The sequence below is a fragment of the Brassica napus genome, chromosome C8 (assembly GCF_020379485.1).
Source record: "Brassica napus cultivar Da-Ae chromosome C8, Da-Ae, whole genome shotgun sequence".
NCBI classification, from domain to species: Eukaryota; Viridiplantae; Streptophyta; class Magnoliopsida; order Brassicales; family Brassicaceae; genus Brassica; species Brassica napus.
The window spans coordinates 24,600,298-24,626,803 of NC_063451.1; the positions used below are offsets into that span (position 1 = coordinate 24,600,298).

The 26,506-nt window shown below is 35.3% G+C and overlaps 1 protein-coding gene, 1 long non-coding RNA gene and 1 pseudogene across 3 annotated transcripts; 2 read left to right on the plus strand and 1 right to left on the minus strand.

Annotated features, from left to right (window-relative positions):
- Positions 1-6,889: 6,889 nt before the first annotated feature.
- Positions 6,890-8,877, minus strand: LOC106420791. 2 transcript variants are annotated; one of them, XR_007327772.1, is made up of 3 exons: positions 8,101-8,674; positions 7,362-7,809; positions 6,890-7,237 (listed from the first exon to the last, which is right to left on the minus strand). It is a non-coding gene; the product is annotated as an uncharacterized LOC106420791 (long non-coding RNA). The 2 variants fall into 2 exon arrangements; XR_007327771.1 differs by having other exon boundaries at positions 7,362-8,877.
- Positions 8,878-9,516: 639 nt separating this feature from the next.
- On the plus strand, positions 9,517-10,964 carry LOC125591922 (UPF0725 protein EMB2204-like). Its single transcript, XM_048766851.1, has 6 exons — positions 9,517-9,531; positions 9,685-9,831; positions 9,917-10,097; positions 10,169-10,326; positions 10,414-10,497; positions 10,593-10,964. Exons 1-6 carry the CDS (start codon positions 9,517-9,519, stop codon positions 10,962-10,964), a joined length of 957 nt encoding a protein of 318 aa, XP_048622808.1.
- A 9,712-nt stretch (positions 10,965-20,676) lies between these two features.
- Positions 20,677-22,870, plus strand: LOC125591924 (annotated as a pseudogene).
- Positions 22,871-26,506: the final 3,636 nt, after the last annotated feature.

Here is a 26,506-nt window from a genome sequence, read left to right on the forward strand (position 1 = left end):
TTTCCTCCATCTCTTTGTTCTCTTTTATCTTGGATCTCTCATCCCAGATTCTTTGGTGGTAGCACCAATCCTTTTTGTTGTAGATCTGGTTCGTGGAAAGCTATAAGCTTCAGATCTGGTTCTACTCTCTTTTCCATTCTCAGATCTAAGGCCAAGGTGAGAGCTTGTTGCAATCTCTATCTCCTTCTATTATTATCTCATCATGGTAGAAGTGTCTAGGTTGATCATTCATCCTTATTTGTTACTTTCTATAGATCTACTAATATAAATAACTATACATATGATATATATAAATATCTTGATGCTTGATGTGTGAAAAACATAGATCTATTGCTAAGGTTGTTAAAATATGGTTGAATGATGTTTGAGGATTGAATGTGATGATTGTATTGATTGGGGTTATTATTATAAGAGGATGATATCTTTATAATTGGGAGATGTAAATGAGTAAGAAAAAGGCTTTAAGGCCTATGTGTGCCGGTGTAACGTGGTGGAATGACATATATGTATGTCTCGGGCGTTACATCGTTTCTTGTTGGGTTATGTGGCAATCATTTGAGTTGGCATGATTCATCGCCGAAGCGGGCATGCGGCGTGCCTGTAAATGAAGTAACGTAGAAGCGTGATGTCGTGGAGACAACGTGGAACGTATGAACATGGTGGCGGATCAAGCGAGAACCAATGTCGGTAACTTGATTGCGTGAAGGCGTGAGACAGCGTGATGTCGTAGAGACAACGCAACATGAAAGTTCTCGTGCGACAACATGAGGAATGTGGGTACCGATTTAGGTGGCGTGGTCTCATTGTTGGCACCGCCGGGGTTTATCCTCATTTCTTGTTGATTGCTTTCGATTTACTGAATGTTAAAGTTAGATGCTTATGCTATGTTGTGTGATGATTGTTGGTGATTGATTTCGGGGCTCCTGGAGCTTCCCTCACTGAGCTTTTGTCGAAATGCTCACCCCTCCTTCTTCCCTTTTCATTTCAGGTTCGGCTCATATTGGTGGGTTTTTGTCAAAGACGTCCTGGGATCCTAAAGACACATTGTTTCGACCTTGTGGCTGGAGACAAGTGTCATGATATCGCCGACCATTTCAGCTATGCTGGATCGGGGTGTCACAAGTGGTATCAGAGCCCAGGAAAGACTCTCTAGTCCTAACCTAGAGGGTCAGTCTCGACTCAAACCAATATGAATTGAACAAGTTCCTAATCTCTTACTTAATGGTTGAGTTTTCCCCTTGCTCCGTTCGGAATTCGGGGCGAATTCCCAGTTAAGTAGGGTAGAGTTGTCACATCCCGGTTCTTCCAAACCGGAATGGTTTTGTTTTTCTTGATTATTAACTTGATTTAGACCAAAGCCCATTAGCTTTTATCCTTCTTTTCTTGTCCATGTAGTAAACCCTAAGGTTTCCTCTTCTTTTCCTATAAAAAGGAGTCTCCTCCTTCTCTTCTCTCCCATTAGAAATCATAGCGAAGCCTTGCAGAGTTCCAGAGAGATCTGAAAACCCTAGCCGTCAAGGTTTCTCTTTTCTTCTCTCTCGTTCTCTATCGCCTGCGTCTCTCTCTCTCCCTCTCTCCTTGGTGTTCGCCGTTTGCTGAAGGCTGGAACCAAGCCGTTGGAGATCCCCGATGAACCGATCCAATTCTATGTCCAGATCTCTCCTTGTCTTCTTTCTAGATCTTGTCGCTGGTGAGGTAAGGAACCATAGATTTCGTTTCCTCCATCTATTTGTTCTCTTTTATCTTGGATCTCTCATCCCAGATTCTTTGGTGGTAGCACCAATCCTTTTTGTTGTAGATCTGGTTCGTGGAAAGCCATAAGCTTCAGATCTGGTTCTACTCTCTTTTCCATTCTCAGATCTAAGGCCAAAGTGAGGGCTTGTTGCAATCTCTATCTCCTTCTATTATTATCTCATCATGGTAGAAGTGTCTAGGTTGATCATTCATCCCTACTTGTTACTTTCTATAGATCTATTAATATAAATAAATATTCATATGATATATATATATATATATATATATATATATATAAATATCTTGATGCTTTATGTGTGAAGGACATAGATCTATTGCTAAGGTTGTTAAAATATGGTTGGATGATGTTTGAGGATTAAATGTGTTGATTGTATTGATTGGGGTTATTGTATATGAGGTTGATATTTATATATTTGGGAGATGTATTGAGTTAGGGAAAAGCTTAAGGCCTATGTGTGCCGGTGTACCGTGGTGGAATGACATATATGTATGTCTCGGGCGTTACATCGTTTCTTGTTGGGTCATGTGGCAATCGTTTGAGTTGGCATGATCCATCGCCGGAGCGGGCATGCGGTGTGCCTGTAAATGAAGTAACGTAGAAGCGTGATGTCGTGCAGACAACATGGAACGTATGAACATGGTGGCGGATCAAGCATGAACCGGTGTCGGTAACTTGATTGCGTGAAGGCGTGAGACAGCGTGATGTCGTGGAAACAACACAACATGAAAGTTCTCGTGCGACAACATGAGGAACGCGGGTACCGATTTAGGTGGCGTTGTCTCATTGTTGGTACCGCCGGGGTTTATTCTCGTTTCTTGTTGATTGCTTTTGCCTTACTGGATGTTTAAGTTAGATACTTATGCTATGTTGTGTGATGATTATTGGTGATTGATTTTGGGGCTCCTAGAGCTTCGCTCACTGAGTTTTTGTTGAAATGCTCACTCCTCCTTCTTTCCTTTTCATTTCAGGTTCGGCTCATATTGGTGGGTTTTTGTCAAAGACGTCCTGGGATCCTAAAGACACATTGTTTCGGTCTTGTGGCTGGAGACAAGTGTCATGATATCGCCGACCATTTCAGCTATGTTGGGTCGGGGTGTCACATCATCGATGACGCTTGAGGCGTTATTATGGGTATTGAATGGACCCATAATTTGTGACAACTTGTCATTTAGATACAATATAAATACGACTACCTTGGCCGATTACAATAATGGTCTTTTTGGGTAAAATCACAATGGAGTTGTTTTAATATTGTTAGACCCAAAAGTTAAGAAGTCAACGACAATATAATTGAATTAGATATGAAAAAACGCTAACACATCTCAAGTTAAATAACAGTGGAATATATGTATATAACATACTACTATCAAATATAGGGAGGGCAATTATTAATTAAATGCTTTTAATTCCGTTTGAATGCAAATAAATGAGAATGCGATTAAAGAAGGAGAAATAATTCTGAAAGAAACATGCAAGAAGAGACAATCGAACTTATAATTATTGAAACCAAACCTAACTTCTCTTGAAACCTGTCAGATTCTCATAAGAAACCCAACTGCGACATATTTCGAGAAACAAATATTATCATTAAAAACGAAAATGATAGACGAGTCCCACAAATAATTTTGTACCGTTGTATAATTGTCTTTTGACATCGCGTCAAAGCCAAATGCTTAGAAGCGGGACCCGTAAAGACTGGTGATCAGCAGTTTGACAGATCGAGTCATGTGGTCGGCAGAAGAATCAACTACGTGGTGGTTGATAAGCTATCTTTTTATAAGAATCTTCTTTTGGATAGTAGCGATTACGTATAATAATACCATTATTTTCTGTCAGTAATTGCTGAGAGATGTTGGTACAATATAAGACCATGCGCATCAGGAAATCATAAGAGGAGATCATAAGAAGAGTTCACACGCGTTCCGAAAAAAAAAAATTATAATATGCTACATTTATGACTCTGTTTCACCACGTTCCTTCCGGATGAACCCGGATCATTGCTGTTCAGCAGGCTCCACGCCACGTAGCGTCCGCTATTGGTCAATTTTTTTTTTTTTTTTAAAACAAAAAAATCAAACGAAAAAATAAAAATAAAATAATAAAAAAATCAAATTATGAACCCAAACCCGGAAGTCAGAACTTGAAAAAGCAATCACGTGGTGCATGAATCATCACGCAGTAACCAATGCACTCAAGAAAAAATATACCGAGAAATAACTAACTTGTTTTGTCGGTTTTAACGTACGTCGCATGATTCATTTGTCTTTTTTTTTTTTTTCACTGAATTTTATCAACTAACATAAACAACAACAAAACATATAACAATATTTTGATCCAAAACAAAAAAAAAACATATAACAATATTAGATTGTCCAGTAAAAATCGCCGGAGGCTTCATTGAACAATATTTAACTTTAGGTTTTGTCTAAATGAATTTGGCATCATGCCGTTTGCTAAAAGATACACTAAGAAAATGTTTAATGGGGGTTTTTTATATGGGGTTCTTAGCGTAATATAACAATCCGTGTTTTAACTTTTAACTAAAAAATTTAAGTACCGGTTTTTAGCTTTTTTAGTTAAAAGTTAAGAGACGGGTTCTTATATTCCGCTAAGAACTCCACCTTCCCATTAAACATGCTCTAAGTAATATTATTCTGGAAACCATATTGGGTCCGTTTCTTATTCTTAACTAGTGGTTTTCCGGCGCTACGCGCCGGGTTCGTATGTTTTATTCTTAAATTAATTTACAATTTATTGTATAGTCTTAGTAAAGAAAATATGTTCAACAATATGAAGATGAGAAAATATGTTGAAAAAATGATATATGTATGATCCATTTGATAGTAGTTAGCGACCATAGTGTATAACTTTTTTCTAAAGTTGTTTAGTTCAAAGTGAAATAGCATAAGTGGTTGTGACTGATAGATTCAATAAAAGTAGAATTAAAAATCGATAGTCGTAACAAAGTTAATTAAGTTGAAATTTAAACATAAAGTACAATTGATATTTTAGAAGGAAAAACGTAAATTTGTTTTTGTGATTATCCTGTTTGAAGGAAGAAAAAAATTTGTTTCATCCTAATAAATAGTAACAATCCTTACATACTTTGTTTATGCCAAAGATGTGGCAATTTTTTGGGGGCTCCATTGTGGCATTATCGGTTAAATATTTTGTTTTCAAAGGGATCATGAATCTATTAAGTGAATTATTAATCATACTTCAGCATTGATTGGACTTAAATTGACTATTTTTCTAGTATAGCTTATCCAAATATTATTTTCCTTCTTCAAAATTTCCTCTTTAATTTCGACATTTTGTTTAATATTTGTCTTTTAATTTTGATTATGTATTATGTGTAAATTTACTTAGCTGTTTTTTTAATTATTTTCGGGTACTATTGTTGGATGTTATGATATATAACTTCAGTCTCTGTTAACTAAGTTTTTCTAATACAATTATTATGCTAGAAGTTATGTTCTATTTTTATTTTGACGGTGTACATAGTTTCGTTTGTTTATATTCTTAGGTTGTTTAATATTGTATCTTTTTCTGACTTTGCAAATATAGAATTTTATTTTTGCATCAACAATAAATTTATATTTTGGAGAGTTTTTAGAATTTATGATGTGACCTTTTCTAATTTCATTTTTACACATTTATTTGAATACAATACCGTTGGATCTCGTGTTTATATCATAAAATATTTTATTTACTTTGTTAAATCTTCATCCAATCACAGAGAAAAAAGGGCAAAAGAGCAAGATGTTTTATGTTATTTTTAATTATATTTTATAATTTTTCTTGAATATATTGGTATTTTTATTTACTATATAAATATTCTCATAAATTTGATATGTACAGTCATTAAGATTTTTGAAATAGTTTTTGGAAAAAACCTAATTATATATATATAAATATATAATAATTTATAAGTTTTTATCTATGATAGTTTTGTACATCTAATGAAAATAATATGCCCTAATATCTATTATTATCTTGTTTATAAATATCATCTCTCTTGCAAGAAGAATTTCATAAACAAAAAAACACATTGTGTATTCTATTTTCACTTTCTACTTTGTTATGAGATGTATAAATGTTTATTATTTTGTTATTAACATTAATTGTAATTCATTCATTAGTTGTTTACCGTTTCTAATTTTAATGGTTGTCATTTTCTTCAGAGAAGGTGGATCTGAATTGTTTAGTACTGTTGAGCATATGGACATAAACATTAAAATTATAACATTATGAGAATATTTATTTTAAAATAAATTTTAGTTTTTTTTGTTTCTTTTTGTGCACTACATATAATATTAGGGTAGGTCCACGCTTCGCGCAGGATGTCTATATTTATTTAGTTTAACATTTGATAAATATTTATTTACTATTATGTATTCTAATTTTTATTTGATGTATGACATGTTGTGAGACCATACTATTTTAATTATTATTTATATTTTTTGTTGTGGGTTGTTAGTTTGATGATAACATAATTTTATTACGATTGAACAATTTTCCTATACAATATAATTTTATTTTAGAAATGAGAATATCCAAAAATGTTTTATTTGTTTATTTATATTTGATCTAACCTGTATTTTCAATGGTTTTCCTTTTATATCATGTATATCATTCACAATGTGTAATTATAAAGATTTATACATCACATAAGTTTTTGTTTTCAACTTCATCTATTTCTATTCTTTGAAGAAATAAAATTAATCTTTTATCAGTCATTCAATTGGATTTTGTAAGTTATTCTATAACACTGATTTATATTTATATTAAAGTTTATTAATAGGTTTAAAAGCACCATAACATAAAGAACTTACATAAATTTCATGCTTGTGAAAGCATAGTTAAAATATAATATATATTTTTAAATTACTTTTGTTTATATTTAAAATCATACATTTGAATGTTAAACTATAACTATAAAATAATTAATTATATTCCAAGAACAAAATATGAGCATCACAAAATTTGGAGTATTTTAAAGTTCAGAAAGAACAAAATTTGGAGTATTTATATATCTGGACGCCGGTTTTTAATACATGCATATCCTTGAAATTAACATGATACCTTTCCCTGTCTTTTCTTATAGAACTGAAATGCTATTGAACTTTAAAGAAATAAAAAGATACATCTATTTTTTGTGAGACATGATATCTTTCCCTGTCTTTTTTTATAGAGCTGAAATGCTATCAAACTTTAAAGAAATAAAAAGATACATCTCTTTTTAGTGGGATGTCTTTGATCCGTTGAAAATACAAATATGCCAAAGAAGAGGAACCCTAACTAATGAAACCAAATGAAAACCCATATTTAGTAGGGAAAAAAAAAGAAATCAGATGAACCCGAGATCTACCGAGAGCAGCAAATTTGTCGGCATGCAAAGAATCTGCAGTGGAATTGGTCTTGAAGATCAGACAGATGTGACTTTCCATGTCTTCATGCATCTGTTCAGCCTCATAACACCTGAAAGGGAGGATAACATTTTATTAATCAATAATATTCTTATGTGAAAGTGCAATACAACAACAAAAAAACTAAACAAAAAATTTTAAACATCAAAGAACATAAGAAAAAGGAAAATTCTTACTTATCACAAATCTGAAAATGTTTGCACTGACTACTGACCCAACGATTCCAGATACCATCACCATAAGCAATGTGTGTAAGAAGGCTGCAAGTGGACCATGAGAAAGTCCTCATTCGAATGGTCTCACCGAGCTGGAAACAAAGGCAAAAGGAGAACAAACTAATAAAGAGATAGTATAATTCATAGAAAGTACAGATTACTTTAAGCATTAGCAACTGATTTTTGAATGCCTTCCCAGAAAGATCAGTCTGCCCAGAAAGATCAGTCCTTACTTAATGTCCTTTCTACCATCTTCTTTTGCTGTGCCTGGCCAGTAATCACCATCAAATATGGGAGCCTAGCTGCTAACCATAGCTCTACATTTATCAGTTTGCACAAAAAGTGGTCATTAGATTTGGAGTTTCTGCAACAAAGCTCTCTTTTGAAGCCTTTTCAACATTTCCAAGTGCTGACAAAGAACGACATGTACAATTGGATTAGGTTAGTGATTTTTCTTACAGAAACTTATGAAGTTTATCCTAAAAAGTAAAGGAACTGACCACACTTGTAGTTTATCAGATATTGGCAACGCTATTCTAGATAACCGATGTAAACACATGATCAAATCATACCCTTAATCCTCCATAGAGATTAGAATGAAAAAAAAATAGATCGATCTAAACACATGATCAAATCATACCCTCAATCCTCCATAGAGATTAGAATGGAAAAAAAATTGATATCCAAAGTTTGAGAATACCCAGAAGCGTATGGACATTGTATAGTCAGAAAGCTTGAAGTTGTGGTTGCTCCGGGTAATGCCAATGGTCGCTGGCCTCACCTACTTGCCGACGGACAGCTTGTTAACCCCACAAGACGCTGCCTTTTTCAGAGAGATGAAGAGATCGCGATCTCCAGAGGAGAAATACTAACCTATTTATACATAGATTAGAGATTTCGCCGACGGAAACGACGCATTGAAGGGGTCTTAGTGGGCGTTTGTATTAATGTGAATAAAGTCGTAGAATTCATAAAGCGTTCCATTACAGAAACATCCAGGACAATCGTTCGTCATCCTCGCCGCCGAACTCAGAGTAACGAAGAACAGAGGTTAGGATTGATGCCGTTTGAGAGGTTCGTTGGGTCGTAATCAAAATATGAACTTAAGCCCATTATCATTGGACATACACATAATAAACGTAAGCCCATACGGTGTCCAAATAAATGAAGCTCTGCGTTTAATTAAGCTGGACAGGTGTCGGCACGACATTGAACGAATTGATGACGTGGATGGCGACGTGGACACCCTGGGAGGAAAGGAATCTGTATTTTATATATATAGATAGATAGATATAAAAAGTACATGTCCTTTTTAAAAAAAAATCGAATCCTTATTTATTAAAAAAAATAGGGAGCAACGAATTGGGCCTGGGACGGTGGCACAACTTGCCCCCTATCTAAGCCGGCCCTGGATACTATTAAGCTCACTATATTACGATTCCCTTCTTTTCTGATTGGAAGGATGGTATACGCAACCAATTAAACCTAAAAGTATTGGATGCACTGTATATAATATATCTATATGAGCATATATACAAAACACTGACACTAATCATCTATATATAGAGATAGAGTGGTAATATTATTCAATAAGGACGGAATTGTAATCAAGCTCAGAACAGCTTATCATAGATAAACTAAAAAACGTGTTAATTAAGAAAACGAGATTAGTAGCTGGTCATGATCTCAAGAGTTAAAAGCCTTTGTGCTAGCCATGTTCGTCGCGTTGGTGTTCACGTCAAAAGCTAACATCAATATAGGTTTGTTGTTCATTGTACAGAATCTAAGACATCGTTTAGAACTTCAGACACTGCATTAAAAAAACGTTGGTTTACCAACAAATTGAAGCATCTTCTACAGTTTTAGTCTTTTACATATACAAAGTGTATATTTTAGTCTTTTCCAAATACAAATATCTCAGTTTCACAGTTTCACAGTTTACTTTACAAAAAAGGCAGATTATATATGTAAAGTTGCGTGGACCAATCATCATTGCTCAAAAAATAAATGTTCTATATATTTCCTATTCCCACGAATAAATACATTTAACTCATACTTTTCAGTTTCCGCAGCTAGCCGCATTGTAAGCACCAACCTTCCGACTTGAGGAAGACGAATGGAGGAGCTGGATGTAAGTATTACTTCCTTCTTAATCAAAAAATTAGTAGTTGATGTTTTTCAAATTGTTATCTATGATTGTGATTTTTTCTTTTCTGGAGATGACTTTATGAAACTTAAACCCCTTTGTCACTGATTGATTGTTTTCTGATGTGGCTATTGTTAGTTTTTCAAGTCCCCCGATGAGTTTCCACCAAGACGTGGTGGCTATGGCCTGATACATGTGGAATGTGGTGGAGGGCGTGCATACCCTAACAGTGCCTTGGTGAAGCTTTATGCCAAGCTCGGCCTTCATCGCTACAACTGGTTAGAGGTATAAACAAACAAACTAAACTAAACTAGTATGTTGCTTTTAATGTCGAGCTTCAAAGAGTTTCATTTGTTTCTATCTGTTGCAGGGGACAAACTTTGAGCTAGATAGCATAATGAAATTCAACATGCGTGGTGCTGCATCTCCTTACTACATAACCTTGGTTGCGCGCCTTCCATCTAGCGGTTTGCAGCAGATCTTTCAGGTTCTCGTAGAGGAAGAACGTCTTGGCATTTTAGATTTGACATGCTCCATCTCTAGATCTCAAGGTAAAGGTTGCTTTGTTGATACATTAATCAATTTCAATACTTTTGCTGACTATAGTTGACATATTGCATAGGGACCGAGAGTTCAAAGAAGGAGTCAACTCCTTTCTTACGTCCACATTCCGAGCCGGTGTCTGCTACCTACCAAGACAGATTGCTTGGCTGGACCAAGTCAGTAATTCCATGGCCCTCCTCTGAGATTGGTTTCAGTGACACAAAGCGTTTTTACATGGTAATATACTCTTATTGTGGTCGCTTGCATGCATCTGTTTTGCTTTTAGCGTAGTACTAAATTACTAATATATGTTTTTTTTGGCAGTTGATTGAATCTGAGTTGCAATGTGATTGGATTTCTTTGTATGTAGAACTTGCAATTTGTGATTCCCATAGGTGGATTACAGCTGTAAGTTTTATGTTCTCCCACTTTGCGTATTAATAACATACTTGGTAATGTATCAATAACATACTTGGTGATAATACAAAGTCTTGTTGCTGCAGAAGGATCTCTCCAACTTTGAGTTGCAGATTGTCCAAGTGGCCATAGAATCTCTCGATGATAAGGATCCCCCAAGTCTCAAGTCTAAAGCTGCTGTCATTTACATAGCATACAAGGACTTGGCCAAGGCTAAGACTGGTGAGCCTTATCACTGCCAAGCTGTTGTGAGACGAGTCATCAACAAGGCAACCGGAACATTGAGCATCCAAGGTGATTGCTGGATTGAAGAAGCAGCAACGGCTTCAGCGGCTTCTAAAAAGAGATCCCGAATGCTTAGGCGTCGCTTAGGAGCTCATAAGCTATGGAGGTTGTCTAGTCCTAGGTGGTATCAGACGTACAAAAACTGTGGCCTTCGCTCTTCCCTCACGAATTGATTACCTATTTAGTAATTTAAGACATTTGAAGATGTGTATCGGATGGTAGTACTTAACTATTAATTAGTGATGCTTATGTATTGTGTGCTTTTGATCTCTATTTAAGACATTTGAAGATGCGTATCAGATGTAGTAGTTTTTAACTATTATTATTAGTGATGACTATGTACTTTGTGCTTTTGGTCTCTTTTTTCAAGCGTGTACTTGTCCCTAATGCAATCAGGTTAATTTACTATTTTTTATTAGCAACATTTATAGAGTAAGTTGACTTTGGTATGCATTAACCAATTTTATGATAGTATGTACGTGTGCATTATAACCAGAGAGGAGACTATGAAGAGAGACAAGACTTTATTCTTGGTTTTAGTTTCTCTATCTAGTCCTAAATCTAACATTGGGCACTACAGTAATAGTCTTGCTGCTTCTTCCAAATATGATAGTATGAGAGATAAGAGACATGATTCGATGGGCTCATGAGTCACCCATGGAGATGATTTTCTCTGCACATATGACTTAATTTGAACGAGTTGGCAGGAGATGCTGGAATGTTTGAAGGGGGCTACAGATCACACCAAAATACCAAATCATGAGTCATATGGTACATTAATCTATAGTTTTTTCTCATTGTTTAGGCAGTACATCCACATGTGTTTGTTTGAAGAGCACTTTTACTAATTAAAATTAAATAGGTAAGAACTCTAATTTTACAAACTTGATAGCAATTTCCAAATTTACTTTTAAATGAGGGAAATTTTCATAAATACCCTAATAAAGTCCACAAAACATTCTCCTAACAAACCTAAATTAATCGTCAGCATCCGCAGAGAGTAGTCGGTGGAGAATACATCAAGGAGATGAGTTAGAGTGGTCTACGAACGGAAGATCTCGAGGTAACTATTACTTCTTAATCAAAATTAGTTGTTGTTTCGTTGGCTCTGACTGGTAAAGACTGTGAATTTAAATTTTTTGCGATAAAAAGAAATCTTTAGATTTTTTGCTGTGGCTTTAGATTTTATTGCTGTAGAATTTTATAGAAAGCACTTAAAAATTGCTTTTGATATTTGGCTCTGCAGAGCAATTGTACAGCTGTAGGTTATTTCAAGAGATGTGGGGTCTGATTGGTAATGGCTGTAGCTTTAAAAATTTTGTTGTAGAAAAAAATCTGTAAACTTTTTGATGTGGCTTTAGATTTTATTGCTGTAGAATTTTATGGAAAGCATTAAAAAATTGCTTTGGATATTTGGCTCTGCAGAGCACTTATACAGCTGTAGGTTATTTCAAGAGCTGTAGTTTCAAAAAAAAATTTAAAGCTTGATTGCTCTGAATTTGGTGCTTTAGAAATAAATAGGGATGTTGACAGTACCTACAGCAACTACCAATCACCCCCGTGGTTTCAAAAAAAAAATTAAAGCTTGATTGCTTTGAATTTGGTGCTTTAGAAATAAATAGGGCTGTGGACAGCACATACAACAACTACCAATCACCCCCATTGTTTGTCACAAAACTAAGCCCTTATATTGTTTGTCACAAAACTAAGCCCTTACGATTATATCCCCTATATATTAAAAAAGAAGCATTACAACATTTGAGGTAGCCACGTGTAATCACCACAATGGTTCTTATAATCATTAGAAAAATAGGTTAGTCCCACTACAAGAAAACGTGCCCATAACAACGAACATTTACGACGAAAATATTTCGTCGTAAATTTACATGGTGTTTACAACGCAGTTACGAGGAATCCAACTTTCGTCGTAAACGCCATGTAAATTTACGACGAATAGTTTTCGTCGTAAAATCCATGTAAGTTTACGACGAATGTACGTGGAATGAGAAATACGTCGTAATCATTACATCGACATTACAACGAAACATGTTACCGTTATATTTAGGTGAAAACGTGTATTCAATGTGCTTTAGCTTACCTAATTTCGTCGTAAAGTCGTTGTAAATATTATGTTAAAACAATGTAAAATCGATGTAAAATATTCCTTGTAAAATCGTTGTTATATTTCAACTATCCAACTCGAAAATTTCTCTATATATATGTCATTTCCCACAACTCTCTTCCTCACAACACACAAACGGGAGAAAAAAAAATCAGAAAAAATCAGAAAAAAAAAGATTTCAAAAAAAAATCTAAGAAAAAAATGGCCGGTGGCGGTAGTATTTACGAGTTACGGAGTTGGATGTATTTGCACAAAGATTCCGATGGGAGGGTGACGAACGCATTTCTGAGCGGGCTAGAGACATTCATGCACCAGGCGGGCTGTACACCGATCACACAGGAAAGCGGTAAGAAGTTCTGCCCATGTCGAAAATGCAAGAATTCAAAATTTGCACGTAGTGAAACTATATGGAAGCATTTAGTAAACAGAGGATTTACACTACAGTACTACATTTGGTATCAACATAGAGAGGGTTATGGGGGAAATGAAGCTAGTAGTAGTAATAATAATTTTGAGGATGGTCATCATAGTGAAGAACCGAATCATTTGCATAATGAATATAATTATCATCAAGATCATGAGCAGATGGTAGATCATGATAGGGTTCAAGATATGATTAGTGATGCATTTTTAGAAACAACTACAACAATAGCTGATGGAACTGGAAATGTAGAAGAACCTAATTTGGATGCAAAAAGGTTTTATGAAATGCTAGATGCTGCAAATCAACCAATCTACACTGGTTGTAGAGAAGGTCTCTCTAAATTGTCTCTAGCAGCTAGGATGATGAATATTAAAACGGATCATAATTTACCTGAGAATTGCATGGATGCATGGGCGGAGTTGTTTAAAGAGTATTTGCCAGAAGACAACGTGTCTGCTGAATCTTATTATGAGATTCAGAAATTGGTTTATAGTCTTGGGTTGCCTTCGGAGATGATTGATGTTTGCATCGACAACTGCATGATCTACTGGAAAGAAGATGACAAGTTAGAAGAGTGTCGATTCTGCAAAAAACCACGATTCAAACCGCAAGGCCGTGGGAGGAATAGGGTACCGTACCAAAGGATGTGGTACCTACCAATTACAGACAGATTGAAAAGATTATATCAATCTGAGAGGACTGCTGCGTCGATGAGGTGGCATGCGGAACATGTCCAGAGAGATGGTGAGGTTGCACATCCATCAGACGCAAGAGCGTGGAAACATTTCAACAAGGTACACGCAGATTTTGCTACAAATATTCGGAATGTCTATCTTGGGTTATGCACCGATGGATTTAGTCCATTTGGAATGTCTGGTAGACAATATTCTTTGTGGCCAGTCATTCTTACGCCGTACAATTTACCGCCGGATATGTGCATGGAACAAGAATTTCTATTTTTGACCATATTAATCCCTGGGCCGAAGCATCCAAAACGGTCTCTTGATGTTTTTCTTCAACCGTTGATAGAAGAGCTAAAGCAATTGTGGTCAGAAGGGGTGAGGACGTACGATTGTTCCTTGAAAAACAATTTTACGATGCGAGCAGTTCTGCTGTGGACGATAAGTGATTTCCCTGCTTATGGGATGTTGTCTGGCTGGACAACACATGGAAGATTATCTTGTCCATATTGTCTTGGATCGACGGATGCTTTTCAACTGAAGAATGGTAGGAAGAGTTGTTGGTTTGATTGTCATCGTCGCTTTCTTCCACTTGCCCATCCGTACAGAAGAAATAAGACATTGTTTCGGCACAAAAAAATTGTCAGAGACGGTCCTCCTCCATATCTCACCGGCCAGCAGATCGAAGCAGACATTGATTATTACGGAGCTCAGGAAACAGTTAAAGTTGGAGGAAATTGGCATGTTCCTGGAAATATGCCTGATGGGTATGGTGTGTCTCACAATTGGCATAAGAAGAGTATATTTTGGGAGCTACCCTATTGGAAGGATCTTCTCTTACGCCACAATCTGGATGTCATGCATATTGAGAAGAACTTTTTTGAGAACATCATGAATACATTACTTAACGTCCCTGGGAAGACAAAAGATAACAAAAAGTCAAGGATGGACTTACCTGATATTTGCTCAAGAAGTGAGTTACATATCAAGAGCAATGGAAACGTTCCTGTTCCCATCTTCCGGTTGTCATCAGAAGCCAAAACAACCTTGTTTGACTGGGTTGCATCAGAAGTTAAGTTTCCTGATGGTTATGTTTCAAATCTGTCAAGATGTGTTGAACGAGGTCAAAAGTTCTCCGGAATGAAGAGTCATGATTGTCATGTGTTTATGCAACGACTACTTCCATTTGCTTTTGCCGAGCTCCTTCCAGCAAATGTCCATGAAGCACTTGCAGGTAATTATAATTTTATAATATATATACATATGTTATGAAATGTTATTAATTTGATTACTTTTGCAATATACAGCCATCAGCGCTTTTTTCAGAGATCTTAGCACACGTACGTTCAAGGAAGAAGTCATCGAACAACTTCATCATAACATTCCGATCATATTGTGCAACCTGGAGAAGATATTTCCTCCTTCATTTTTTGACGTCATGGAGCATCTAGTTGTCCACCTACCGTATGAAGCATTGCTTCGTGGACCTGTTCACAACGGATGGATGTATCCGTATGAGCGACAGATGAAACATTTGAAGGGGAAAGCAAGAAATCTTGCAAAGGTGGAAGGTTCAATAGTTGCGGGGAGTTTGACAGCCGAAACATCTAACTTCACATCATACTACTTTGCTCCAACTGTTCGTACGAGGAAAAGAGTTCCTAGAAGATATGATGATGGTGGAGTACCGACATCATATCCAATTGATGGTGTTCCTGACATTTTCTGCGAAATTGCACGGTTTGGTGGTAAAACGAAAGAAGTATGGTGGTCATGTGAAGAGGATAAACATAGTGCCCACACTTATATTCTGCTCAACTGCGAGGATGCAGTGACCCGTTACTTTGAAAGGTAAATATTTTTGTGAATGTTAATTATATGAATTGAAGTTAATTATGTATGACTTGATTATTTGTTTAATTTGCAGCATGTTTGTATCTCAAGTTGAAGAAGCAATACCAGGAATATCTGCAACTGATGTGGACACACGTAAAGATAAGCACTTTGTCAAGTGGTTAAAATCACAGGTACGTAATATATCTCATACATTGATTAATTAAGTAAGTGTTTTGATACTTCAATATTAATTAAGAATAACTGCTTTTTGCAGGTTGATTATGACGATCCTTATTATCCCGTATGGTTTCACGAATTGGTTCAAGGTCCAGTTGCAAAGGTCACCACATCACCTATGTATTTCACACGAGGATTTACCTTTCACACATACGAGTATGGGAGACATCGGGCAACGAGTAACTACGGAATATGTGTGAAAGGTGAAACAGACTTTTACGGGATCTTGCAGGAGATTATTGAAGTGGAATTTCCGGGGTTATTGAAGCTAAAATGCGTCCTCTTCAAATGTGAATGGTTCGATCCTGTTGTGAACCGAGGGATTCGGTATAACAAATTTGGTGTTGTGGATGTCAATTTTGGGAGAAGATACAACAAATTTGAGCCTTTCATTTTAGCTTCACAAGCCGAGCAAGTTAGCTTCCTTCCTTATCCTCGGCTTCGAACTTCCGGGATAAACTGGTTAGCTGCTATCAAAATTACACCTCGTGGACGCATTGTCGCTGGAGAAGAACCGCCCTTGCAAGAAGAAGACGCTATCAATGAAGTTGAGGTACCAGAACAACCAACTGATGAAATCCTTTTGATCGACCCGCAAAACTTTCAATATGAAGATATTCCCAAAGATGCGACAGATGAAGCACGTGAAGACGAGTTCGAGAGAAGCGACGATGATGATTGTAATGATAGTGATGAGAACGAAAACGATTTAGAGTGATGTAATATTGATGAGAACGAAAACGATTTAGAGTGATGTAATATATGTAACAAATGTTGTATTTCTCTATTGTAACGTATGTTTAACGAAATATTGTTTTTTTACCATCCTAATGTATGTGTAACAAATGTTGTTTTATATAATATGTATTTCTTTAGCTTTTAAAAAATTATTTGGAGTTTTAGGGTTTTAGAGTTTAAGTTGGAGAAAGAGCACAAAGTAGTAGAGAAGAGATATGATGTTAGATGATATGTGACTTTGGGGTTTAGGGATTTCATTCTCGGTGTTTAGGGTTAAGCGTTGTAAAATCGTCGTAAATGGTTAACTATTCCACGTAATTTCGTCGTAAATGAAAAAACGCGGGCCTGGTAAATTCGTCGTAAACGTGGGCCTGGTACATTCGTCGTAAACCGACGTTTCGACGTAATTTTGTCGTAAACCGAAAAATGCGGGCCTGGTAACTTCGTCGTAAATGAAAAAACGCGGGCCTGGTAACTTCGTCGTAATATTACGTCGTGTTTACGACGAATCCTTTTCTATATATTGAGACGCCGAGACGAGGCTGCCTCGTCCATTCGTCCCAAACTCCTCTCCTCTCTCTCTAAGGTACATTCTCTCTCCTCCTTTTTTTTTAAGTTAGTTTAGGTTATTAATTAGTTAGGTAATTATTTTAGGTGATTAGTTAGATAATTAGTTTAGGTGATTAGTTAGATGACGGAATACTATAGTTTAGGTGATTAGTTAAGTAACGGAATAATTTTTTAATTATGTCGTCATAATTGATTAAATTTATTTAAATTTTTTTTAGATGGCTCATAGAAGGAAACCAGCAGCACCTACTTATGCCCAGTTGTTTGGCGATGGTTCCGGTACATCTTCTTCCGGTCCATCGTCTTCCGATGCAGTTCCAGACTCTCAGACTTCTCAGAGAGTTTTTTCGAGTCCTCCTCTTCCACCGCAGATGCCTCCACCTCCTCCTCCAGCGGCTGCACCTGAGCCTGTCCCAGAAGGTGCAGTTCATCCGGATTTGCGTGTGCCTTCATATGCTCCCTTCGCGAGATATACGGTGGAGGATTTGCTTGCCCAGCCTGGACGGGAGGGTTTGGATGTTCTAGACCCCGATAGACCCCGAGGAACTTATTGGTAAGTTATTAATTTTTATTACATTAAAATTAAATTAATTTTTATTTTCTAACGGTTAAATTGTTTTTTTTCAGGTTTGGGGCTAACAACCGTGTTAGCCGGAGCGTTTCGGCGACGATTAAGGGTTACTACGACGGGGCATACCCGAACTGGAGCAAGACACCAAATCACGTTAAGATCACGTGGTTTAAATGTTTTGCGGTAAGATTTTTACATTTAATTAAATTTTCACTTTTAAATATATATATATATATATATATATATATATATATATTTTTAATATCTATTATTAATTGTAATTTTTTTTAAATTTTTATGTTTCAGCAAAAGTGGCATTGGTCTTTGGGAATCACTGAGAGGGTGAAGGCGGAATTCGTTGCAAAGGCAAAGATACGCCTCTGCAACACAGTCTCTGATTGGAAGGACAAGTGGGAGATCTACGGGTATGAGGGAAAGCCCACTGAGCTCACGACGGATGTGTGGGATGGCCTCATCGCCTATTGGGAGCACCCCTCTTCGATCAAAAAGGCCAATTCGTGCTCGGCTTCTCGAAGGACGAAGGATAAAGATGATCATTTGCCCATGCTTCACAGAACCGGACAAAAACCTCATGCATGAGTCCGTCTAGAAGCTGTAAGTTTTGTTTTAAATATATATTTTAAAATATTCAATTAATATAATTTATAATATTTAATTTAAATTTTTTTTTGTAGTTCGAGAAGACGGGAGTCTTACCTTCTCTGTCTGACCTATTCAAGATGACTCACGCCACATCCGACGGAGTTTTTGTGGATCCTGCATCTGAGAAACTCTTCCAAACAGTGGCTGGTCGGATTGAAGAACGGGAGACGCAACTAACCCAGGAGTCTCCCGATGGATTACCAGTCACATTGTCCACCGAAGAGGTCGACAGAATCTTCGAAGAGGTACAACTTAAAATTTTTGTTTACATTATTTTAAATATTTTAACATAATTAACTATATTAATATATGTTTTGATTTTATAGGTGGCTCCTAAAAAGAAGGGACGGATAGTCGGTATAGGCTCTGTTAACGAAGTTGCAAGGGCAACTTCGTCATACACTTCGAGACGGGATGAAGAGACTGCTCAGATGAAGGCTCGAATGGATAGCCAACAGGTTCGTTTAGACTCTCTTGAGGATTTGCTAGACGTGATGGCCGTGGAAAACCCGGTTATGCAGAGAATGTTGAGTGAGAGACGAGCCGCTCTTGGAATGCCACCACGAGATCCCCAAGAGTCCGATCCAACCCGTCAACAGCCGAGCAACCCCACCAACTACTTCGAGAATATGTAGTTTTTTTTTCTGTTTGTATTATGAATTTAAATATTATTGTATGACTTTTTAAAATATGTTTTCCAATTTCATATTTCGTTTTAAAACTTAAATTATTTTAAATTCTGAATATTAAATATAAATTAAAATTTATTATATACTAATTAATAATAATATAATAAGAAACGATGTAAACTCCTCGTAAACATTACATGGAGTTTACATCGAATGTTTACGAGTGATTAACATCGAAATATTTACGAGGGTTTTACATCGAAATATTTACGAGTGATTTACAACGAAAGTATTTATGTGTGCTTTACATCGAAATAATTACGTGAGCTTTACGACGAACAATTACGTGTCGTTTACGACGAATCCTTTCTCTGCGCTTTACGAGGAATATATTTCGTCGTAAACGTAACGAGTCGTTTACGACGAAACCTCCGTTACGACGGACGTTTAATAACGAAACGTCTTTCGACGTTAATTCGTCGTAACACCCCGTTTACGACGAATTTACAACGAATGCTGCCCTAGTAAAAATATGTTTTCTTGTAGTGTCCATCTAAATATATAATAAACTTTTTATTAAATTAACCATAAATTAATATATTAATGTTCTCAATTCTTTCCTTAAATAAAAATTACGGAATTGCCTAATATGACTAAAGTATATATGACAATTAATGATTTTGAATAATAAAAATTTGATACAAATTAGTATATTCTCTATTATTATTTTTTAACTTTAAGTTACTAAAATAAATTAAAAAATCACATTAACCATATAATAAAAATTTAGATTTTTCTGTATATGTTATATTTTGAACTTTTAAAAAAAAATCTCACATTAAATTTTTTATGATCCATGATTTATTTTTTTTATAACAAGATACAAATTATTACAAAATCATGTAAGTAGAAAGTCTCATATATATTAATATCTTTTAATTAAATTATATATGATAGAAAATACATAAATATTTTAATTTTAAAATTTGCTTTGAACAATTTTTTTTTTGATAAAATCTCTGAACAAATACTAACAACTTTATATTTAAATATTAAAATTTGCATTGAATGTTTATATAAATTATATATTACTAAAACTTTCAAAAACATTGCACAATGGAAATTTGTTATCAGCGTTTTAAATTTTTATTATAAAAATACAAATAAGTAGAACGCATCATTTAACAATATATCAATATTAAAAATATACTTTTTATCTATGTATATATTATGTAAATTTAATTATATAAAATAGAAAATAAAAAACTGATTTTTTAGATTAATAAAATTTATTTACGTATTTAAAACAGTTTAATTATATGTGTAATAGTTATTGACTTTTTCATTATCCAATATATATATTATTTTATAATATATAAAAGAACATACTATTCGTAAAATAATTTATATATACGATGTTCATCCCACGCAAGGCCGCGCAAGACGCGGATCTTAATCTAGTAGTCAAGTAAATATAAAACCTTAAACCTAACTGATTGATTGTGGCTATTAGCGTTTCAACTTCCCCGAGGGGTTTCCACCAAGACGTGGTGGCTATGCCCTAGCACACTTCGAGTGTGAAGGCAAGTTGGGGAAGATGTATGGTGGATATCCTAACTGTGCTTTGGTGAAGCTTTATGCCAAGCTCGGCCTTCATCGTTACAATTGGTTAGAGGTAAAGAAAAACTAGTTTGATGCTTTTAATGTAACTCATAGTTTAAGAGTTTCATCTGTTTCTTTGTTCATTTGTGTTTAGGGGACAAACTTCCAGTTAGATAGATTAAAGAGATTCAACATGGGTAGCGCTGCAACTGCTTACTACATAACTTTGGTTGCACGCCTTCCAACCAGCGACTTGCAGCAAATCTTTCAGGTTGTAGTCGAGGAAGAACGTCTTGGAATTTTAGATTTGACGTGCCGTCATTCTAGACCTCAAGGTAAAGATTTGATGTATTAATCAATTAATTTACATCTCACACTTGCTGACTATATAACATTTTTCATAGTGACCGAGAGTTCAAAGAAGGAGACGCCTTTCTTACGTTCACATCGCCAGCGAGTGTCTATTACCTACAAAAACAGATTGCTTGATTGGCCCTCCTCAGAGATTGCATGGCCCTCCTCAGATATTGCTTTCAGTGACACAAAACGTTTTTACGTGGTAACATATTTTTATTAAGACACTCATTTGTGGTCACTTGCATGCATCAGTTTTTTTTGCCTAGTACTAATATATGTTTTATTTGCCTTTACAGTTGAATGAATCTGAGTTGCGATGCAGTGATTGGATTTCTTTGTACGTGGAACTTGCAATTTGTACTTCCCATTGACGTATTAGAGCTGTAAGTTTTCTTGCTTATCTGGTATTATTGGTGATAATATAATTAACATGAGACTCTTGTTGTTGCAGAGGGATCTCTCCAAGTGTGAGTTAGAGATTGTTCAAGTAGCCATAAAATCTCTCGATGATAAGGAGCCCCCAAGTCTCAAGTCTAAAGCTGTTGTTATTTACATAACTTATAAAGACTTGGTCAAGTCTCTTCGGATTGGTGAGCCTTGTCTTTGCAAAGCTTTTGTTAGGCGAGTCGTCAATGAGACTAAGGAATATTGAGTATCCAAGGTGATTGCTGGAATGATCTTCTAAAAAGTATTCTAAGAAAGGATCTCGAATCTTTAGGCGTCGCTTAGGAGTCCATAAACTATGGCGGTTATCTAATCCTAGGTGGCATCAGACGCACAAAAACCGCAGCCTCCGCTCTTTGCCCGCGAGTTGATGAACTATTTAATAATTTATTAAGACATTTTGAAGATGTGTAGGATATATTTAACTATTAATTAGTGATGACTATGTATTTTGTGCTTTTTGGTCGCTTTTTACGCTTGTACTTAATGCAATTAAGTTAATTTACTAGTATTATATTTGCATCATATATAGAGTAAGTTGACTTTGGTATGCATTAATAACCAATTTTGTGATAGTATGTGTGCATTATAAATAGAAAGGATTTATCTAAACGAATTTGACATCATGCCATGATGAGATACACTAAGTAATACTATTATTCTTCAAAACATTTGGAAAAGTGAGGTTAGTTTATTTTGTGAAAGAGAGATTGATTAACTTGGTATATCAGAAAGGGAGAAAATAATCTCGTTTGTGAAAACTAGAACACGTGAAAGATTTTTCCCCCCATATCTTTCATGCGAAGGGAAAATGCTACGAATTGTAATTATGGAATGAATGATCTCACATCGACCGTTTGCCTATAAGACCGCAAACTGAGCCACGTCCGAAAATTCAATCCTCGTATTTTGGATACTATTATAAACTCACTAAATTGTGATTCATTTCTTTTAATTATTGTTAGACGGATGGTCACGTAACCAATTAGGCCTATAAGGTTTTCTATGAAAAATTACGTAGACCAGTTCTCCTTTGACCTTTCTCAATAAAATATGTTAATGTTCCCTATTTTATTTTTTTAGCACCGTTTTCTATGTTTCCTATTCCAGTTAATGAACAAATACCTATAATCCAAACTTTCCGGTTTACACAGATAATCCGATCAAAAAGCACCAGCCGCTTTTTCTTTTTTCTTTTTTTTTTGAACAAAAAGCACCAGCCGCTAAAGTTCGTCAAAACTTCGAACCAAAATTTTTTGACGATAAGCTAAGAGGAATAGGAGTCGTTGGCAGGGAATATACGAAGGAGATGAGTCGTCCGCAGAGTGGTCGACGAACTGAGGAGCTTGATGTAATAATTCAATCTTCTTAAAAAAAAAAACGTGGATGAGCACCTAATTAAGGAAGAGAGATTAATAGCTGGCCTTGGATCTCAAGAATTAAAAAGCCTTTGTGCTAGTCATGTTAGTCTCGTTGGTGTTAATGTCAAAAGCTAACATCAATATAGATTCGTTGTACATAATCTAAGACATCATTTTGAAATTCAGACACTGTATCAAAAAAACGTTGGTTTAACGCCAAAGTGTATTGATTAATATGTCGTACAATCAGTTTCACAGTTTACGTTACAAAAAAGGCAGACTACATATGAAAAGTTGCATTGACCAGTTTTCTCTAAAAAAAATTAACATTTTCTAAATTTCCTATTCACACAATCTTTCGACTTGACGAGTAGTCCATGGGAAATATACGAAGGAGATGAGTCTCGTCCACTGAGGGGCCGAAGAACGGAGGAATTCGATGTAACAATTCGATCTTCTTAAATAATATTAGTCTTTGATGTATTGAATTTTTTATCCATGATTGTGATTTTGTTTTGTTAGAAATGACTAGTGTTTGTTACAAAACTAAACCCTACGCTTATAATAAAAGTCAAAGAAATTGCAAACCTTAAGCCTAACTGATTGATTGTTTTCTAATTGCTACTTGTGTTTCAAGAGGAGTTTCCACGAAGACATGGTACACTTCGACTGTGAAAGCAAGATTGAGTACGATAAATATCCTAATTGTGCCTTGGTGAAGTTTTATGCCAAGCTTGGTTTTCATCATTACAATTGGTTAGAGGTAAACAACTACTTTGAATCTTTGATATCTTTAATCAACATGTTGCATGATAAACCACCTTCTCAATTTCTTCTTCTTCTCCTTTCCTTCTCTTTCTCTTTTCTTTCTTTTCTTCATTTTATGTAGAGTTGTGATCTTATAATCATCTAGATTAGATTGCAGTGAAGAATTACCAAGTTCATATATGAAACAAAAGAGAGGAGGAATTACCCAATATTGTTAAAAAGATGTGACATCGATTAACTCATTATTTACCAAGGCTACAAATTAGTTTTTTCTTGATTCACGAACTTCTTCTATGGAAAATTTATATTGCTTCATGTGTAAGAAAGTTTTTTTGGGAAGATCTGGTATACCAAGAGGTCTTAATGGTGAATCATATTCATATCATCATCCATGTTATACATATCTTCGAAAACAAAAACAAAAAGATTGACTTAGAAACACACATGACAAACAACTAGTAAGTATAAGTGTATTATGATCAGAAATTGAAACACATGTCAACTAATGTTATGATTTCTTAGTAAGTCAAGCTAAACTAAGAAAGTAAATCCAATCTTACAAAAAACTTAAACAGTCAAATTTCCTTATTAGTATTAAAGGGAAAGTATAGGCCAAATTGATGTTTTTCAGCGTTTAGAAACAATGAAATCGTCTTATTTAAAAACTTCCAAACATGTGACATAAATGTTTTATATTGTTTGAGAAATATCCCCCATTTTTTTGTCAATAAGTAGAAAAAATCTAACTTCTGCTTTTATATCCATTACACATACATTACCTATGTCCTATTTTTGTAAATATTTGTCTAACATCTATGATACAAATGTGAGCTAAAGTATCAATGAATGAAATCATCCTCCAACAAACATATACGTTTTAAGGCAATGACAAGATCAAAAACTCAACGCATGATGTATTTATGTTGCTTCTACGTTTTTCTGGAATCCCAATTCATCCAATTTAATATGTTTTGTTGTATTTTGAACAATGTTTTTGGTTTCAGAATCTCTTAGACCAACATGTCTTGGTGGTGAATCCAAATCATCATCCATATTAATGGAAAAAGAAAGGGGAAAAAAAAACTCAATTTAGCAAATAACATGTGGTAAAAAACGAATAAATCTAATTGCACTATAAAAATAAAAATAAAAAAAATCACATGCCAACAAAGACAAAACAAAACGAGAGCAAATGCTCAAACTTTTTTAGTAAATGCGAACCAAACTAGGAAACTAAATTCGGTCACATATTCGTGATGAGAAACAGCATCAAGGTTGCCAATCAATGATATGTTCGAGTATCTTTGGGAGTTATGTACATACCCATCTTTTGTGATTATGATGAGCCTCAAAATTTTGTTAAATATATGTTACATATCCATCTATTGATATTTACGCATGACGAAGCCTTTTTGTTGTTTCTGAGTCGTGATCTCGATTCAGTTTCCGCTTGAGGTTTCCTCTTTGAGCCTCATCCATATGTCGCAACAAAATCAGAAAGGAGATGTTGTGACCTGAGTGTAGGATGAACAGCCTGAGCATAATCACAAAATAATGACATGTAACTCCCAGAGATACTCGAACATATCCTTGATTGGCAATCTTAGCGCCGTTGCTCATCTTGCAAGGTGCTACAAGTTGTCCCTTAAATACCTCTATGGCAACAATATTTACTGAATGATACCCCCACGAAAACTGATTTTTCTGATAGGGGGTCATAGTAAATATCCTGCAAACAAGTAAAATATGTTTATATAAAAGGTTCCAACAATCAATGCATACTGATGACTAGTAGAATGTTTTATGTAACTTTAACTTAGTAGGTTCCGAAAAATCAGAGAAAACGATCATAGATGCACCAATGGGATGTATGTGCAAGTGTGCTAAAGCCTTCTCTAATCGGTTGAAGATGAGAAAATAATTGATTTTGGTCTCTGTTTCTGAAGTTGGAGGATTCTTACAACAGTCAAAGACACAATCTTGTGGGCACTCATCTGGGATTCCCACTTTAGCAATATGTGCTAAAGCCCTAGCTATCGTACTTTCATAGCAATATAATGCACTGATTTCGTCGTTTTACAAGTGTCAAACATCTCTAGATAAACATTGGAGGATTGATACCAAGGGGATAATGGAGTGTATTGATTTTCCCACTTGCGGATAACTCTTATGGCGCTGACCAAAACAGAGGAGGCATATGCCCAATAGATAATGTTCGGTGAATTCCTAAACAAATCATATAGCAAAAACAAACGAGAACAATGAGTATCCAAGGTGATTGATGGATTGAAGAAGGCTTGGCTTCTAAAAAGAAATCTTTAATGCTTAATTAGGCGTCTTTTAGATGTTTATAAACTGTGGTGCTTATCTAATACTAGTGGCATCTTACCTATAAAAACTGTGGCCTATTTTTGTTGGCGAGCTGATTAATACAATCATTACTTATGTCCAACTTTTGTACTTGGTAACATCTATGATCCAAACGTGAGCTAAAATATCAAGGAATGAAATCATTCTCCAGCAAATATATACGTTAAAGGCAGTGATAAGATCAACAACTTAAGACATGATGTATTTACATCTTAAAGCCTCTACGGTTTTTGGAATCCTAAATCATCCAATTTTTTGGAGAATATCTTTGGTTTCAGGTGTATTAGAGCACCCACATCAATGAACTCTCTTTTGGGTTCATCTTTTCAACTTCTTATTATTA

Excerpts from the sequence above, each read along its gene's own strand:
- LOC125591922 (XM_048766851.1), top strand. Across the intron at positions 10,098-10,168 it reads CTCCATCTCTAGATCTCAAG|GGACCGAGAGTTCAAAGAAG; the intron begins GTAAAGGTTGCT and ends CATATTGCATAG. Across the intron at positions 10,498-10,592 it reads CCCATAGGTGGATTACAGCT|AAGGATCTCTCCAACTTTGA; the intron begins GTAAGTTTTATG and ends TTGTTGCTGCAG.